Consider the following 18,921-nt stretch of genomic DNA (forward strand, 5'->3'; position numbering starts at 1 on the left):
GTGTGTGTGTGTGCACACGTGTGTATGTTTCCACAGAGGAGTCTTTACTATTTCACTTACAAGGACCAGTTATGCGTCTTTGTCTTGTACATACTCATACCAGCTTACCAACATTCTGCTACAAGAAGTGCAAGTCATATTAAGGAGCAGCGTTGATATGCTGACATTTTATCAGGAGGTACTAAGTGAGACTATTTTCAGAGGACACCACACTTCTAAAATAGATTCAAGCTTGTTGATGCATTCAAATGCTTCTCCACTAGCTTCAGAAGAGGCCTTGAGGTTTTTCTAACCTGTATTTTAAAAGTTTCATTTGGCCTGTGGGAATAGTTCAGAGCCTCTCGCAAGATGTGAGCTTACAGGGGGGAGAAAAAAAAAGACTCCATATTGATTAAAATCTGTATTCATGTCACACCAAACCAAAATAAATCTTTACATTTTGAGTGGCAGGTCATGGGAACGTCCCACAGATGAGGTACAAGGTGTGTTTCTGGAACAGCGCAACACTTGGGTCCGTGTGATTCAAGCATGCATTGCACTGTGGTCTCACAAGGAGGCAAAATGTTGCATTCAGAACATGTTGTAGCAGAATAAGTGTTCTAACACAGTCTCTACTCTACACACCTTTCTAAACACTTGATCCAGTACATTAAACTATACTTCCCTGAAGAATGATCGAAATTAATATGATGAATACAGTTGGGAGCGCAACTGATTTGATGGAATAATTTAATCAGCAATCAGACACAGGCCACATAATACAAACCTGTCCATATATCAGTGATGCATAACTGCAGTAGTTGTTTAAAAGTGTAAAGGAAAGGTTGAGAATGCTGTTGGAGATGTTAACAAACCACCCCAAAAAGAGAAAAAACAACAAATTTATCCTATGAATAAATATCAATGCTAGACTGAAGCCCGATGTAATACATTCCAATGTGCCATAAAGGCCTCATTTCTAAGTTAATTAAAAACACAAACCACATCATTTTACTGACTGAGATGTCCCCTAGTTGCAAAAAACATGATTTTCTTTGCAGCATTCACATATGCTTTATATTTTCCCAGTGCAGCAAATGCTTGCAACCATAAAGAATCCCAAACAAACGTAAACTTTACTCCTGTTCAGGTGAGTTACCAGTTGATTCTTAAAAACAAAGCTAATTGTGGGGTTAACAATTAGAAAGTATAAAATAACTTCAGCCTTAATCAGTAAGCTTAACTTGCATTCAAATATAAAGCATCTATCACACTCTTCCACTTTGCACTCAGCTGTTATTGAACTAATAGTTTAACTTAATTTTAAAGGTTCTATATATCAGGTTTTTCCTATAGCAGCAAAAAGCTATTCATACAGATGTAGTGGAGTGATGATGATCTTAGCAGAGGACGAAGCTGCAAGCCTCCTGCGTGTTGTAAAATGAGTGTCTTTGTTCTTTGTTTTTGTAGCCACATGTGCGTTACTGTATGAGTCCCTCCCTTTGAAAATGTTTGTCCTCCCTGCATTTATAAAGAGACAGAATGCAGTTCAGAGTATTCACATGGTGCCCCACCCCCACAAAGAGCACAAACAGAAGAGGCAGGGGAAGTCAAGGTAATGTTACTACAGTTTATGATATTACCAAGCGCAATAAAAGCACCCCATCAATTGTTAGTCCATCTAAGATGTCAACAAAATCTGTGTGTGTGTGTGTTTTTTTTTTTTAAACAACACACATCCAATCTGAATGCAGGACAAAAAATATGGGAAAAGTGCCGCTGATGGTGGGTGGGCATGCAGCATATCACAGCCATTTAATGGCTTTTACTGTGTTTGCATAGCGTGATGGTCGGGGCTGGATGTTTTTTGTTGGCTCACGTGTGCACAACCTTTCTGTTTGTAAATGAATTGCAGAGAGAAAGGGGGTGGGGGGTGATTGCTTTGGTCTTAAGATGCCAGTGCTCTAGTGCACCATTCAGTGCTTCAAAATGTCATTTATAGCACCTTTAATGTGATTGCCATGGTAACAAGATGATGTTGACTCCTGAAAGCAAGCGGTGTAACCCGAAAGCTCTACAAAAGTGGCTGTACTCCAGCGTGCTCTGACAGTGAGATGATAATGACTGATGCCGGCTGGATGGAGAGAGGACTGAGGACGTTAAAAAGGCATGATGTCAGCGGTGTGCCGATGCGAAGGCTTGCTCAAGGTTCAGGGTTCGGTCGGGCCTACGGTTCTGTTGCAGTGCAAGTGGTAGTCTTCAGGGCTCAGCGAGTACGTGGAGAGGACCTGTTTGAACTCCTCCAGGGGGCAGTAGACTGCACTACAACCCCGTATGAGTTGATCCTGCAGAAAGAAAAAGCAACTTGAGGTTATAGAAAGAAAGAAAAAAAATGCATTTTTTTTTTTTTTGCTCATCCTGCGACACATTCTCAGCTCCTACCTCGCCTACATATGACACTTTAACAAAGGCCTCATTAGTTTTCCGGTTCTGGTGCAGCTCCACAGTGAGATCAGCGGCATACGGTGGCCATCTCATGTCAAAAATCCCCAAAGCCAAGAGACAAGGAATCAGAGTGGTGTCATGTGCGGAGTACAAAAACACCTTCCTGTTTGAGAGAGCATTTCAAGAGTGAAGCATTTGAAGACCAACCACAGTTATGAGTGAAATAATGCACGTCCAACCTGCTTGGCTCTGATGAGGTGCCCTGTAGTTTCTCCTCGATGTTGTCCACCAACATGTGCAGGAGAGGTCCCACAGACAGCTGCAAGCTCTCTCTGCCACAGACAGCAAGAGAAAGACAGCCTGTGAAGCTGAATGCACAAGTGGTAAATCTCAATCTGGCCTTTTAGATAAGCCCCTGGGACTGGTGACTTTGGTTAATCTGACCTCTTGCTGGGCTCGAAGATATGGCACATCATATCCACGGCTCTTTGTTCCACTTTATCCCTCCAGGTGTCGAGCACTTGAGGGCAGGGCAGGCCGTGTGTCTGTTAATGCAAAGGAACAAGTCGCAAGTCTTCAAATAACTCCATATAATTTCTGTTTAAATAGCATGAAGCTAAATGCATTGATTTCATTTGTCTGTGAGAATTAAATGACAACAGATAGACATCGACACCACCGCTGGCTTTAACTAGTGAGAACCCTCCAGAAAAACTGCGGCTTCCTACTCATTAAATGTGATTTCACCCTCTATTGTGACACATGGACACATGCTGTCAATCTTAATATCTGGGTTAATATCAGGCTGGATCTCAAGAAGATTAATGAACTCTGATGCTGAGTTTCATCTTACATAAGCAGCAGCTTGCGAGGTTGCGGCTTCCTGGCCACGTCTTTACAGTAAATCCTATGTAATTCTGATAGCTTGTGGCGAGAGCTAGCAAAAAGTCACATAAATCACAATGTGGCAGTGTCACCTCTCTGGCAACCATGTCATCCCTAATGAGGATGAAGTCAACTTTCTGGTGAGCAGCGATCCCCAGCTCGCTCTGGATGCTCTGCAGGTCTGCCGCGATGTCTGGCAGAGTGGTCGACTCTGCCCAGCGGTGGCTGCAAAGAACACACGCAGTGTCAGCCACAAAACACAGATACACCGTGACAACCTGTCACAGGCGCCTCAACTCTGCTCATAATGTTTCCACAGCACATTATTTCAAGGCTCCAGTAGGATGGTTTAGGCTTGATGGGACTCTATTGCTAGGAAAACACACTCTCTTCATACCCGCAAAGGATTTTAAGCATCTTGCATCCATGATAGTTAGGATACAGGATTTCAGATTCGGCCTCCGATGTTAAAATAGGCACAATTGCTGCAAGTAGAACAGGAAATTGCAAAATAAATGAAAAATTAAATAAACAGATGAGATGAGACAGAAAAATGGGATAAGTAACATACTGCACATCTCCGCTCTACCTTTTTGTTTTTGCTGGAAGAGCCCTGCAACCAGGCACTTGGCAGACTCAATGGTCCTCACAATATTAGTGGAGCGCACGCTAGAAATAAGGAGAAAAAAAATAGGTCATGGAAGGCACCCAGTTCTAAAATAGTAAAAGCATTTAAACTCATATCCTTTGTACTTGCACTCATAAACCCAATCTATCAAAATGTCAGAGCACAGATATGAGGGTTTTTTTTCTCCTTGCTCCTCATTATGATTTGGACCACTTACTAGACCTCAGCTGGGTTAAATGTGGAGGTAAGGAAATCGCTTTCTTCAATGTATCTCCCCCTTAGTCTTTTGCCCAACTCATACAGCTGCTGCATGCCCAGTGTGGTCAGCTGACCAGGGAATGTGCCACCCTGCCAAACACAACAAACAGGATCAGGTTATATACCCACAGATGTGGCCGGGCAGACACACACCTGCGATCACATGCAGGAATCCGGGCTGGATGTGGTACAAGAATGGCCGGAGTCCATATTGGGGGATTTAGTTTTCTAAGCTAAATCCAGTGAAGTTAAACCTCTTTAGCAAAGCAGCTCTCAGCACAGGAAAGTAACAGCTCCACGGACACTGTGACCGGACACGATATGTCAATAGGAAGCTCTACATACAGTTCAGCGGCGAGTGACTGAGCCCAAGCCAGTGATATCTGTAGTGGCACCTTTAAGCCACTAGATGGAGAAAAACTTCATGAATTGAGGAGAGTAACAAGTGTGCTACACACATAAGGTCTAGTGATGGTAAATTTGATTCTTTTTACTGAATCGAGTGCTAATGAGTCACTCACCAAAGTGAATCAGGTTTTTTGAGTCATTTGATTCACTGAGTCAGTTGACCAGAGAGTGCAAAAATTTTACATTTTCACTCAAACTTAATTTGTTTCCCTTTTCATGTAAATCCCACTGCTAAGATGAATGATTCAAAAAAAGACAAACAACAACAACTATTTTATAGAGAAAAAACAAGGGCAAAAACATTTCTAAAATTAAGCAATTTCCTATCAAAATTGCTTAATAAACATTTATTTTGTTTATTTGTATTTTATTAGAATTTTCCTTAAGTGTGTCAAATATATATTTTCTCATCTAAATGTCCACTGCGCTGTGCGCCAGGGGGCGGTAATGCACCTTAACATTGGTTGCCAACCAAGAAGAAGAAGAAGCTGTGCGTCAGGAGGGAGGGGGTGAGTGAGTGATTCGTTCGCTCGCTCTATGATTCAGCACAGGAGGGAGGGGGTGAGTGAGTGAGTGATTCGTTCGCTCGCTCAATGATTCAGCACAGGAGGGAGGGGGTGAGTGAGTGAGTGATTCGTTCGCTCACTCAATGATTCAGCACAGGAGGGAGGGGGTGAGCGAGTCCTGAGTGATTCGCTTACGCTTACGATTCAGCACAGGAGGGAGAGGGTTAGTGAGTCCTGAGTGATTCGTTCGCTCTTTGATTCAGTACAGGAGGGAGGGGGTTAGTGAGTCCTGAGTGATTCGTTCGCTCTTTGATTCAGCACAGGAGGGAGGGGGTTAGTGAGTGAGTGAGTGATTCGTTCGCTCTATGATTCAGCACAGGAGGGAGGGGGTGAGTAGCTCAAATGTGTTGTTAGCATGTTAGCAGCGCGATGCTACTCTGAACCGAGGAGCTATTTTCTTGATGTGAGCTTCTACTCAGGGTTTTTTCTTCCAGTTCAGAGCAGAAATGCTTTTGTTACGAAACTGGCTGTTGTTTTTTCCCCCCACAATTTTAATTATAAGCTAGATATATTTCTACTAATGGAATTAGTTTGCTAACAGCAACAGGGATGAGTCAGTGAGTCAGTTGGGCTTGTGAATCATGATTCACGAGTCAGTAAAGTGATTCTCGAGTATTGAACGATTCATTCACGAATCGAACATCACTAATAAGGTCTATGGAAAGCCCAGAAGAAATGTGTTCAGACATTAACTTTGTCATACCACTAAAAGCAAAGCAGCATTATTAAGTTTATTCCATCATTTTCATAGTGAGAGTCAAAGTCAACTACGCCAGATGACAGCCAGAAGCCACATCACACCTATTTAAAAAAACAAAAAAGACAATGACTCACACTAAGTATGTTTTTCCGATAGCTGTCTTCTATAGGAGCCGGGGGCCTGGGGCCACCCTGAAGATCTGTCACTACATAGTCGATGCTGGTGTGCGGCGGTGGCTCCAGAAGCGTTGGCACCCACTGGGCCTTTGTTGAAAAAAAGAATTTGCAGTTTTTTTTCATGTGTGAAACATCATTTTCTACAAAACATGCTCTTAACGGAAGACAGTTTTACCTCCATAATATCAGGTATTGACTTTAGGGGCGTTCGGGCGCCGTGCCGGAACAAGATCTGGACCAGCTTTAGCTCGTAAGGGGAATCAGCGTTTGTGTCAGCACGGTTGGAACCCGTAGCAGCCTCTTCCGCTTTAGTCTTCTGCTGTGACCACAGCATCGAGCCAAACGCCACGGACACCGACCCTAACGCAGCCGCTCCGCCCCAAAGTCCCCTCATGGCTGTGCTGTGAACAAAAGACACCAGCTGTCACCACAGAGCCACTGAGAGTGAGATAAAGCATATGCACAGGATCGAAACAGTCTGTGTCCCTTACATAAGAGATCGATTAGAAAGTTGGAGTTTGATCTAAAAACTATTAAAACTACCAAGTTCGTGGTTTTAAGAGACTATGAAAACATACAAACATCCATTTAAAACTCTTTTAAACTAAATTATTTGGACATTCTGTTTGAACAACATCAGTTAATCAGCAGTCACAAATCCTCATCAGTCTTTCAATACAAAACTGTGGAAACTCAAAGGATTTCAAATAAACAAGACAAGAAAAGCAGCAAAAGCCTCACATTTAAAAAACCTTTGTTAGGCCATTAAAATCAGTCTAACAGCTGTTTCTGCTCTTTTCACTAACCTGTGTTACCTGGTACAGTTAGACCTCCTGTCACGGTCAGGGATGTCAGAGATGATGATGGTGTGGCCAACTGTAACACATTGAGTAAAGCGGAAGTTGTTACTACAGACAGAAGCGTGAGTGTAGAGAATCAACTGCATACCTGACGTTAAAAAAAAAAGTTGACGGTTCCTGATGGTGCAACACTGGTGCAACGAGCTCCCCAGGATATGACGTTTTCCTTATTAAATATTTTTTTTTTGTAACACTATCTAGTTCTGCTATAAAACTCAGATTATTAGCATTTCAACAGCACAGGGCACAGGTTAGGCAACGGGAACTCAGTGAAACACGTTACGAAAACAGAGCTAACCGAGGTGAACTCTAAACTAGCGAGGTGCAGCAGAGGGTAAAGTCCCTGCTGTCAGCCTCGATGCCAGTATCACCAAGGAAGATCACTGATACCACACAGCCACGGCATTACCTACAGATACAGAATAAAGTGTTACCCTCGATTAAAACATACACGGCGTCCGGGAGATGACAAAATTCACTTCAGTCATTCAGCAACTAAGTTTCCACCGGTACAGAGGCGCAAGTCATGTCGGTAACTGTAGGCCGGCAAATAATGCTTCAGAATAGAAGAAAATAAGAGAGAGGTGAAGATTAAACTACATTTCCCGACATCCCCTCGGAGTACTGCCGCTCTTCTGTTTTTGTTTGGAGACTTGAAGGGGAGAACCCCACCAAAGTACGCTACTCCCCTCTACAGGAAGAAACTGTATCTGCATTTCGAACTAAGAGGATTTGTTACTTTAATCTATTTTATAAAGTTATAGATCAAATATATTCGAATTTGGACAATTTGTTTATCCAAAAGCGAGGATTTTCTGAGCTTTTTTTGTTGTAATCTTTAATTGCAAATGTACACTACTGTGCAAAAGTCTTGAGCAACCCAAGACATGACTTTTTAAAAAATATAACTTGAGATAAAAATGGATATGCAGTACATTACGGTAAAACAGAGTTTGTGGAGTTCAGACAAGCTTGAAAGTCAATATTTGCTATGACCACCTTTGTTCTAAAGCACAGCCTGAACTTCCCGAGACAAGGTTTTCAGTCTACTTCTTGTGTAATTTGGCGTACCTCAGCACCTTCTCTCTGTTTCCCTTCCTTAAAAACAGCTTCTTGACAGTCACCCTTTCACTGAGAGCATTTTTGATGAAGTTTCAGTGAACAGTAGATGAATAAAAAAGGGCCCCAGATGCATACTTCAGGTCCTGCGGCAGGGCTTTGCTGGAGTTTTTTCTTGGTCAGTTGCAGGAAAATTAATGAAAAAAGCCTGGAGTTTTGTTGCTTAAGACTATTTAGAAAAAATTATAAGAATGTTCAGGTCCTTGAGGAAAATGTAAAGAAAAGAGGGCTGACCCTGATCTGGATCTCAGCCGTCTTATGGCACAAACGTACTTATTCTATGTGTGTTATATCAACAAGTTTAGCTGTTTTTATTTTAGTAAAAGATATTAATGCTTGTTTTTTGTCTGAATTCCCCCCCCCCCCCAGTTTTTCCTTCTAACTACAGAATGTAAATCTATTAAATTTAATTTCCAAAAGTCTTAAGCAGAACTGCAGAAAAAAAACGAGAAACATGCCCCATTTATCTCAAAAAAGAAGGCTTTTTTTCAGCAATTAACTTTTTTTAAAAAAAAAGATGTGAGTCACGCATTCATGTAGAGATACCTAACGCATGACTTGCTCACGAATTCCAGTCACACTGAAGGGACCTTCATCTTCCATGTTGCCAGAGTCCTCTTAATCATTACTGAATCATAACTCAAGTAAAGCAAAATCTCCTTGGGCTTACTCTTGTTTGGAAAGAGGTCTTAAAAGGACACCAATTGGAAAAGATATATAACACTTAATAGTTTTCACTGTAGAGTAACTTATAAACTTCCTTGTAGGTTTTACATTTGTATTAATTTTAGTTTGATGCTTAGTCTCGTGTTTGTCTTTCTTTAATGTATGACCATTTATATCCTTTTAAGCTGATTCTGGTTCTTGCACAATTTTCAAACTATTTTTTAAAAATGAATCCTTTAGAAAAGAAGACAGGAAAACATTTTATTAAGCAGCAAATGTGCTATCACCATCCTGGTCTAACTCAGAATACACAAATATCAATCTCAGAAAGCACTGAGGTTCCACAGAAATAAAAATAATACAAAAGCAACAAGGATTTTCCAATTCAGCTTCAGCATGTGGCAGATTAAGCTGGATACCAGACCTCAGCGTCCTGGCAGAAATGGCGAGACAGTCTCTGTTTGTGTAAACATTGCTCATCTTCCACAATCTGTCTCCTGCAGGTCCTTTGTGAGGACGGCAAACAGAAAGTCGCTGCAGCAATGGTACAGTGATTCAGAAATGCTGGAGACTCTTCATCTTTGTTCGGATCTGGAAATTGCATCACTTTGTCTTGATTTCAGCATTTCTGCATTGAGCACGTTATTTAAATGTCATTTGTTCTAAATGTTCATCTTGTGCAATTCTAACATTTTAGTGTGTGCATATTTACATATACTAAAGTCTTTCTATGTTCATATGACAGACAAATCAAAGGCAAGTGTTGTATAGCACTGAATAAATCACACGCTGAGAACAACAGAGCAGATTGTACAGCTGATGATTTATTTATTTGTTGTGGGTTTGCGATGACAGTTATTGCATAAATGTCTGTGTGAAATAACCAAAGACTGCAGTGGATGTACAGCAGGATGGACAGTTCTTCAAATATTATGCTATGTTTATGTACATATACATGTATATATTTTAAAAAAAATCATCTTCCACTTGTAAATACGTATATTCACAACATGGTTATGAACTACCCGCACAGTTACTGTGCTACAAGAACAATACATTCAAAGACACCAACCGACTCACACATTTCTTAGGAACACACTTTTAACACAATGGCTCCGGGAGAGAAAAGGGGAAACGCTAGTGCATTGTTGCCACCTAGTGGCTGAATCCATTCACAACAACATCCAAGCAGGACCGCTTGCTTTTTCTTTGAGGGACCTTCAAAAAGAAAATCCTGTAAAAGGCTACATTCTCTCATTTCTGTGCACAGAAGACTTCTGACTAGTATAGGACTGACTTCACTGACAGGCTTTGAGATTGCAGTGCTATTATTTCCGAGTTACGTTTTTATGTTTGCCTGCAGGTATAGTGCAATCAGGTTAACAAGTGGTTTAAATGACAGTCTCTACCGTAGCTTTTACATAATTACAAAAACAATGTCATAAGGAAATAGATATTTCTGACGCTTGATAAGGCACTTTATCGAAGAGCTTCACAGTTTCTAGCATACTGCGATCTTGTCTATTTATTGCAAATCTTTTTTTCTTTTTTTTTTTTTGCATTTGTGTGTGACAAAAATCAGCTAATCTGTAGTTAACTGGTTTAAAATGAAAGGACTCTCTACTCCTAATGTGCAATAGTCAGGTGTCAAACCTGTTACTCTGTTCTCATTATTCTCCTTTACAGCTTGTTTTGCAGTTTTTTTTAGAGCTCTAGGACACAAAGCTCACACAAGTCAAGTTCACATTATCCACTCATCACATGTGCTCAAGTGTCAGGCCTTGGTGCTACAGTTCATAGTTAGCCTCAGCTCATGCCTCCATCACAGAGATCTATCTCCCAGACACCCATTACTTCCGAAGGTCCAGCCCTTCTTCCTCTCTTCCTCATCCACCACACTTTGTGAATTTATACTGCCAGGTCATCTTGGCGAGCCCTGCTGCTGGTCCCGCTGGTCTTGCTCAGGCGACGTTTGTCCTTCAAGTACACTGAGTGTAGCAGAGGCAATGGCGAGCAGTTATTGGGCAGGTCTGTTGGTACCTGGTTGTATCTCATCCTGAGGAAGTCTTCTTCATCCTCCAGGTTGTCGCAGCTACGATGTCGCTCAGTTGCCAGATTGGCTGAGTTCTGCTGCAGCGCCATTCTGGTGTTGAAGGGATGAGAGGCCATGGAGGTCATGCGGTTTATGGAGGCGGGAGCTGTCAGGCACTGGTTGAAGTCAGGAGGTGGGGTGCAGGAGACTGAGGGTTGTGGTGAGGTGTTGGACTCCAAGGCTGCAGACACCGCTACCGTCACAGCTCTCTGCTTGCTCTTTTGCATCATCTTTTTGTGTATGCACTTCTTGATGCTCTTCCAGCCGAGATGGTAGAGCTCCAACACAGAGAGCAGCAGAGAAACGCCGGCCACCACCAGCATGAAGACGATGAAGACATTCTTCTCCGTGGGCCGTGACATGTAGCAGTTAACCGGATTGGGACAGGGCAATTCCTTGCATAGGTACAACGCATCGAGGAACACCCCATAGATAAGATACTGCACCACAATGAAAGTCACCTCCATCATTGTACGGATTAAAATGCTCAGGACGTAGGTCCGCAGCAGCGCCCCTTTTAGGCGAACTCTGCCACTCCCGTCAGCAACCACCTCCTTTCCGTTCTCCTTCTGCTGGAGGTACTCCTTCTCCCCCTCCAGGTCTCCTCCCTCTTCACCTCTCGCCTCTCTCTCCTCCTGCTCCCTCTTTCGCCGCTTCTCCTCCCTGCGCACCGTGTGCATGGCGTGGCCCATGTAGATGAGGGAGGGCGTAGAGACAAAGACAATCTGCAGCACCCAGTAGCGGATGTGTGCGATGGGGAAGGCCCTGTCGTAGCACACATTGGTGCAACCTGGTTGCTGGGTGTCACAGAGGAAATCGCTCTGCTCGTCCCCCCACGAGGACTCTGCCGCCGTGCCCAGCACCAGGATACGAAAGATGAAGAGGATGGTGAGCCAAATCTTTCCGACCGAAGTGGAGTGTTCCTGGACTTCCTCTAGGAAATTCCCCAGGAGGGTCCAGTCCCCCATCACTACTCACGGCCTGGGCGCACACCTGAAGCACAAAGAGCTGGTAGGAACAACGGGGAAGGTGAAAAGAGGGTGCACTGGAGGGGGAAAGGGGGAGTTTCTGAGGTGGAGGATGAATAGAGTGGAAGAGGAGGGGGAAAAGAGGAAAAGAGAAATACAAGCAGACAATCAGTGACAGCTGTAGATCATCTGCATTCCCGCTGATGGGAATGACCTGGGTGTATGAGTGGCATTGTATGGCACAAAAATAGCCTCTCTGCCTGTGAATCGCTTTAGGGCTGGATACTGTGACATGAGAACAGCCATTTTTTCCCCTGAGAGACAGACGGAGGAGAAGAAATTTGGTAGCCATGTAAAAGAAAATAATAATATTGTTATTAAACATTCGATTATGTGTGTTTACATTCCCTCTTGTCCTGTTCCAAATTATTAAAACAGATTAAATTACAGAAAGTGAAACACGCCTCCATCAAAGGGGCGAGTCAGCACAGAAAGACTTTGCCCTTTTTCAGTGCTGTGACCTGGCCTGAGCTGGACATTTCCCCCCACGGCACACCACTCACAATTTCAGTGCAATGGCTTAGATGGCCACTGTCCTCCCTTGCTAGGATGAAACCCTCCTTCAGATTCCAGTCTCCATCTATCTGGAGGTGTCAGTCAGACTGCTTCTTCTTCTCTCTTTTTTTTTTTCCAAACTAATCTCTTGACTTAAGCATTATTGAGAGTCTGGGTAAGATCCAAACATGGCAGTGACAGGCTGGGAAGTCTCAGCTGAGAATGACCCTATAAGGGGGTTTACTAGACAGCTTTATGGGTGACACAGATGACCGCCATCATGGAGGGGTTAAGAAAACCTGTCAAACTGGATCAAGTGGTGACTTCTGACATCTATGGGCTGAATATGCATGTAGCTACTTTTAGCTTTTACTACGCAATTAAGAAATAAAAGCCGGTTAGAACACCTCAGAAAGAAAAATGGGCTGAAGGTCACAGGTCAATAGGTTTTTCCAACGCGTCACGCATTTGAAGTTAATGCTCTGTTTGGTGGTGTAGCAGAACATGTAGACATTACTCTAAAGGAGCCAAAAGCCAAATATACTTTCATGGAAGGAAATTATATACAGTATAATCCCTACAAGCAAAGTAAGTAAGCAAAAATTTATTTATACAGCACCTTTCAAGATAAAGTGCTTCACAATAAAAAGCCAGAACATAAAATTAAAAGTTAACCAAGCACAAGTCTAAAGAGAGAGAGAGAGAAAGAGAGGTACAAAAGCCACAGGGGATGTTAATATGATTTCTTACCACCTCTCATCTCTTCCTGAAGGAAATCCTTGAGCAGCTGTTTCCATAGCAAATAGCTGTTTGGTCCACAGTGCAAGGTTTTGAATCGACTGGCTAACACTGACTCTGGTTATGTGTGACAGCGAGATATGGTCTAAATGACCATGACCATCTGTCTCGCCCCCTCCCTCTGTGTCTCTATGAAGTATATATATGGCAATAAGATGGAAAATCAGGGCATTGTGCTCCGTATCTCTACAGCACAGAATGGTAGGAAACAAAACACCAGTATGACAACATTTTGGAAAAGAAACGTTTAACCTCCATCCACAGCCCAAGGCTGACAAGCCAATGCGCAGCACAGGAAAACTGCGCTGTGCTATTTTTCCAGCATACATCTGACACCTTCAATAACTGGACAGCAGCTGGCCCAGAGCCTTAAACGGATAAAAAGCTCACGATCTTTACTGGAAGTAAATCGCAAACAGCCGCAGAGTTGAGGAAGTGACTGAGAATCCAGCCAGCACAATGCCAGGAGACCGCAAATTAAAACAACTGACAACAAACCTGTGCAAACCTGGGTAACAATGCATTTCCCCCTGGGCTATAACAAACTGTGTGACAATCTCTTGCTGGTTTGCATGTGTCATTTTCTAAATGAATCCCAGATTCGAGCCATGAGCATAGAAGAGATCCAGAACAAGTCATTTTGTAAAATGATGTTCTTTAAGAGGATACATGTTTTTAATGATTTATGAGTTTTGCTTTTTAAAAGGAGATTAGGTGAAGACTGATTGTTCCCTAATCTATTTGTACAATGGTACAGTGGTATTCAGACTCTCACACAGTTTCTTAATTTAATGCAATATTCGTTTCAAGGCTGCCAAAGTTCCCCCGTGGTTCTAAAGCTGTGCACCATTTAGATGCTGATATCTTGTAAGCAGGATTTGATTGCATAAACTACTTCTTTTAGAAAGGACTTATAGTCCGTCAGTCTGGGCACATGGTGTACATACACAGCGATGAGAAAGGAAGGCAAAGCAGAATTCAGAACAAGTGGAGTGAGGCTGTTTTCTTGGCTACGGTCTCCTTCCCTCGAATACCTCTTCCTGCTCTCGGAGGAAGCAATCTCAAACAATATGATTTCCTGTGGACAGCAGGAGCAAGACATTGAAATGAGCAGAAGGTGAAAGGGGTGGAGGTCAGAGACGAGCTGCTCCTATGAACCGTTTCTGTCAAAGTGCCTTTTACTGCCACTGGTTGTCGATCACACCTGTGCTGCAGGGATTTACTGTGATCCACTGTGCCCTTTTCTGAACAGTGCGCTTTGCCTGTGCACCATCACAGCTGTCAGGTCTGTTTATAATCTCAGTGGTATTGTAATGGAGGAGTAATGGAGAATCTAGTTATGTTGTATTCAAAATAGCAAAGTGCGTAAATGCAACATTACATATCCCTGACTTATTTCCTTTGACGCTGATCGAATTTGCCTGTGTTTGCACTGAGGGAGCTTTACAGAAGGAAAGTTTATGTGGTGGAGGGATCCTGTGATGAACCAAACAATAAGCTTAGCTTTCTATGAACTGAATGAAAAACGATGATGTTTCAGCACTGCAAGGTCAACTTAAACCGGACTCACAGTGTGCAGCCTTATTGCAATTTCCAGTCAGAACATCAGTCAGGCAGCTGAGACAAGTTAAGAGAAAAGCAGCAGCTACTTCACTGAGAGGTGATGGCTGCTGCTGTGACTCACTGTAGACCAACAGGAAAAATGTTGTGTGTTTTCTCTGCCTTGCAACTCAACAATAAATCCCGCAGTCTGTGAGAAGCACATCAGCGGTACCAGAGGGCGGTGGAGCTTGTTTAAGAACCAGTGAGGCTGGTGGCAAGGCCCGAGGCTAGGGAAATCTTACAGGAACACGAAGCTATGTTTGTATTGCTATAAATTTATCCCCACCAGAGTCACCTTGTGTCATAACACAAAAGAGACATAGGCACATTCCCTCAGTTGTGGTTTCTAAATCTTAGACAATAAAATCCTTTTGATGATATTTTACTGATGAGCTTTATAAACTACACACTCTTTTTCCAACTCCCCCTCAGCCTGCAGTGTATCCACAGCCCGCTAACAACAGGGGGCAGGGTTGATTTAAACTTTCCTTCAGTGATGTGCACCTTTCAGCACTAAGCCGTGTTTGACAGACTCCGGATGCTCTCAGGGGATCAGGATACACTGGTTGATCTGCGCTGTCATCACAAGCACACAGACAGTAACGTGGTGAGTTATACACTTTCCTGGCTCGCTTCCCTCTGATGGGGCATTGTTTAGACTACCATCAGTGGAGGAAAACGTATGTTGTGCATTAAGAACAATCGTGTTATTCGTGTCTGAAAGGATTTGCTGAAGAGATCAGGAAAAGTCATTTCTTTCCTACGGAAGGACAAATTTGGCCTAATTGTATTTTGGAGTTACCAGCATACAAAACCCTGTTAACTGAATTGCCAAACTAGGGAAGAAAATGGTCATGTGCGTTATTTGAAGATATTTAATCGGCAGCTATAAGGCCTGATGCATTTGTAAAGCCTCTGTAATGAGCTGCATGTGCTAAGATGCTTTTTTAGTGTCAGAAATGTGATCAGTGCTGGGAAAAAAACAAAATAATCCATAACGCTGCATAGATTACTGCAGGAAAAAGTTAAATAAACAGCAAGACACTAATGTTGCACATTGTGTTTTAAGCACCTAATTGTTTTTACATGAACCAGAGTTGGGTTGTTATGCTTTTAATTCAATTTTAAATCTAAAAATTATGATATATTGTAGTGATATTCATCTCTATCACATCCTCTAACTAGGTATAGCATACAATAAAACTTTATTATCTGAACTTTGTTTTTAACTCTTGTCACTATTTTGTTCTATGACCTTGGTTGTGTTGTGTTGTGTTCCTCTCAATGAAACAGCCTCAGTATAGCTTTACTACAGAACCGCCATGTGTTAAAAACAGTACATACAAGTTTTCTGAGCTTATTTCAGTTAGATATCAATAGCATAGTGGATAAGGATATACAAGTTGAAGTCACTCACAGTTGGTTATTTTTACTCTCTCGTACTATTTTTCCCAGTTACAATGCACACAAGCATTTATTTTTCTAATGCTTGAACTTTAGCACGTCTCCAGAGTCAGTCCCAGTCCTGCAGCAGCTGTTTGGGTTAGGGACTTGTTCCTGAAATGCCAGGATTACAATCGAGGATGAGCGTGTTTAAGTTTAGCTATAGTGGCACGCTGGCTGGTGTTAGATTGGGGTAGGGTGACCTACAAAGTGGATCTGATTTGGCACGAGAGCGAGAATTCTTCGCTCTCATGTGAGTCACCTGTTGCCACTTCTTACAGACCCGCACGGGTCTGGGCTCCCATATATCAGTCACACCAGCAGAAGCCAGCAGGCCGATGTGCTGTCTGCTACCTTACATGGCTGTCTGGCTCTTCATCTACCCACTACTGTACACAGACCCACAGCCCTGTTATGATCTAATGTTGTGCTGCATATGGCATTACGCTGGAACCTTCAGGCCAGAAAGCTGCAAGGTGTTTCAGGGAGCAAAACAACCTCCTAACAAACTCCTGATCATGAAAAGCAGTTTTATCTATTTTTATTTCGGTGTTTACTTATTTGAAGACAGTCTATATACTCAGTAATACACATACCATTCAGCCTTGGCATAGGGCACTGCTTTCAGATTAGCGAGCTGGTAATCTTTTATCTTTTACTGGCAGGTATTTAAACAAATCTCTTTTTTTATGATGGCAGAGGGAGTCTGGATTCACACTAAGCCATGCTAATGGCTACTTTTAAGTGTGGATGTATCAGCTGTTGGTGCTTCAATGTCAAACAGAGGAACACTGATACAGATTTAGGTTGAATATCCTGCTGAAATCACAGAGTAAGATTTTTTTTTATTTTTTTTATTGAGCATCACATGAAGTTATAAATCTGTTATTTTGAAATATGAAGTCCTAAAAGTTCTTATTTCATACATAAAAACTGCACTTTGGGGGGAGTAAGTTAAACAAAATGTACAGTTCATCTTTGAAACAAATCCCAAAATAGTAAGTAAAGGAGAAAAAACGCCCCAAACTGTATCATTACGACATTAAATACCGCCCGTGTATTTAAGAGGCCTCTTTAATTATGAGAGACTTGCTTATAATAGAGCAGTTGTGCTCCGTAGCACTGTTACTAAAGAATTTAAATGTCTTCCACCGTTGTTAAGGCATCAGCTCATAGAAAGCCTGCTTGAACAAAAGAGTCCTTTAGTTTTTTGTTTTTTTTCGCCTGTATTTCTCTATGAACACTCAGAAGAGTAACTGGTATCTACAGGCAACTCATTAATTTGATTTTATCACTTCTCTGTAGACGAACAGAAACTGTAAGGGTAAATTGTGCTAGCATTAAAGCAGAATTATCACGGCACAGGGATAACGATTTCTTAAAGTCTTCATTGAGTAGGTATGCATTGCTGGTGGCTCTGTGCTTTAGGTTCCCCCCAGTGCTGTGCCTTGTTTGAGTATATTTGTCTTATATGAAAGCCATGAGGGAAGAAGAGCGAGACGAAAAGAGTTAATGCGAGTGGGTTGACAGCTGTACCTGCCGGGGAGGACAGGGAGTTTAACACAGACCAGGCCTCCCACTCCATCGTACCTCTCTTCAAGATATCATCACTCCCTTAAAGACTTCATTGCTGCTTTAGTAAGATGCTCGCAGCTTTTTACCAGAAAGTCTGCATCATTTCACTGAAATTTCATTGAGTATTATTAGAGGCTTCTATGCTTACCCACCGTTCTGCTTTAGTGCCGATATTCGAGAAGCTGCTTTCAATCAGGCAGAGATGGTCCCTCAGAGGAACTAAGTCTTCCTTAAGTTAGCGGACAGATGGCAGGTGTAGATGCAGATGACCACAGCGCAATCGTAGGACCACCTTCTTGTGGACATCAGCAGAAGATGACTCTTGACGCCGGCATCTGAGCGTCGTGTCTTCCCACCACGAGCTGTTTGTCCACACAGGGGGCACGAGAAGAAAAAACAGGGCATCACGAGAGAGTGTTTCCCCCATGGACCTCCCTTCTCTTTCCCTCTCTCTCTCTCGCTTCCTCCTCCTCCATCTCCTCCTCTTCCTCTCCACACTCCCCCTTAATTCTTATATCCCTGGTGCTCTATTTTTTGCTGGGAAGCGTTCTCTGGAAGGGGAAGTTGAATTGTTTGTGTGGGATCAATGGCAATTCCTGTCAGAGTAAACTTCAAGACAGTTATTTACCGTGCGCCTCTTGGGTTTACTGCTGAGTTTTCTGTGTTCAGGGTGAAATTCCCACAGTGTGAGATGTAAACTGTAATGAGGTGCTTTTGACAGTGACTTGGGTATCCAGGTTCTGATCTTGTAAATCCAAATTATCTAGTGAAAATGGGATTAGCTTTAATTCAACGACCAACAACTTTACTCTAAGTTGCGTTTTCAGGAAACCAGTAAACACAGGAGAATCAAGATTTCGGTCAAAACACCATACCTGCTTTGTTCACTTGTTCGTCTCAAGGTTTCCCTTCATCCCTCCTCAAAAGTCACACAGACCTGCAACCAGTTGGTGAAGTTTGGGATTGTAATAAAGAGTCACAAACAAAACCAAAATAGCTCATCCTCCTCCTCTTCCCTTGTTTCCCTGTTTGCTGAATGTAATGTGAGTGTCAGCTGAGGACCCCCTGTACTGGCATCTGCCTGCAGACACATGTTTTATTATATAACAGGAATCTTTCAGGTTTAATTCCTCCTTGCTGAAGGCCATTCCAACGGTTATAATGAAGTATTGAGAGCAAAAACACACAGGCAGATAAC

General features: G+C 42.6%; 2 protein-coding genes across 4 annotated transcripts; both read right to left on the bottom strand.

Annotated features, from left to right (window-relative positions):
* Positions 1–385: 385 nt before the first annotated feature.
* On the bottom strand, positions 386–7,447 carry acp6 (acid phosphatase 6, lysophosphatidic). Of its 3 annotated transcripts, none has more exons than XM_084954690.1 (12): positions 7,340–7,447; positions 6,852–6,921; positions 6,221–6,446; positions 6,004–6,132; positions 4,155–4,285; positions 3,899–3,978; positions 3,707–3,794; positions 3,402–3,534; positions 2,869–2,969; positions 2,664–2,756; positions 2,422–2,587; positions 386–2,324 (listed from the first exon to the last, which is right to left on the bottom strand). In XM_084954690.1, the coding sequence occupies exons 3-12, from the start codon at positions 6,437–6,439 to the stop codon at positions 2,190–2,192; spliced, it is 1,275 nt and encodes a 424-aa protein (XP_084810816.1). In that variant the 5' UTR covers positions 6,440–6,446; positions 6,852–6,921; positions 7,340–7,447; the 3' UTR covers positions 386–2,189. The 3 variants fall into 3 exon arrangements, with proteins under 3 accessions (XP_084810816.1, XP_084810817.1, XP_084810818.1); XM_084954691.1 differs by having other exon boundaries at positions 7,357–7,402; XM_084954692.1 differs by lacking the exon at positions 7,340–7,447 and adding an exon at positions 6,994–7,333.
* Positions 7,448–9,517: 2,070 nt separating this feature from the next.
* Positions 9,518–18,159, bottom strand: gja5a (gap junction protein, alpha 5a). The gene is made up of 2 exons (XM_084954693.1): positions 17,876–18,159; positions 9,518–11,850 (listed from the first exon to the last, which is right to left on the bottom strand). The coding sequence occupies exon 2, from the start codon at positions 11,748–11,750 to the stop codon at positions 10,599–10,601; it is 1,152 nt and encodes a 383-aa protein (XP_084810819.1). The 5' UTR covers positions 11,751–11,850; positions 17,876–18,159; the 3' UTR covers positions 9,518–10,598.
* Positions 18,160–18,921: the final 762 nt, after the last annotated feature.

This window comes from Perissodus microlepis, chromosome 16 (assembly GCF_051167445.1).
Source record: "Perissodus microlepis isolate ML-2025 ecotype Zambia chromosome 16, ASM5116744v1, whole genome shotgun sequence".
NCBI lineage: Eukaryota > Metazoa > Chordata > Actinopteri > Cichliformes > Cichlidae > Perissodus > Perissodus microlepis.

Bases quoted from the DNA above. Each gene is read 5' to 3' on its own strand.
- acp6 (XM_084954690.1), bottom strand. From the start codon at position 6,439: ATGAGGGGACTTTGGGGCGGAGCGGCTGCGTTAGGGTCGGTGTCCGTG. The intron at 3,979-4,154 runs GTAAGTGGTCCA...CCTTATTTCTAG, and splicing joins TTTAACCCAGCTGAGGTCTA to CGTGCGCTCCACTAATATTG. The intron at 3,535-3,706 runs GTATGAAGAGAG...TGTTCTTTGCAG, and splicing joins ATGCTTAAAATCCTTTGCGG to CCACCGCTGGGCAGAGTCGA.
- gja5a (XM_084954693.1), bottom strand. From the start codon at position 11,750: ATGGGGGACTGGACCCTCCTGGGGAATTTCCTAGAGGAAGTCCAGGAA.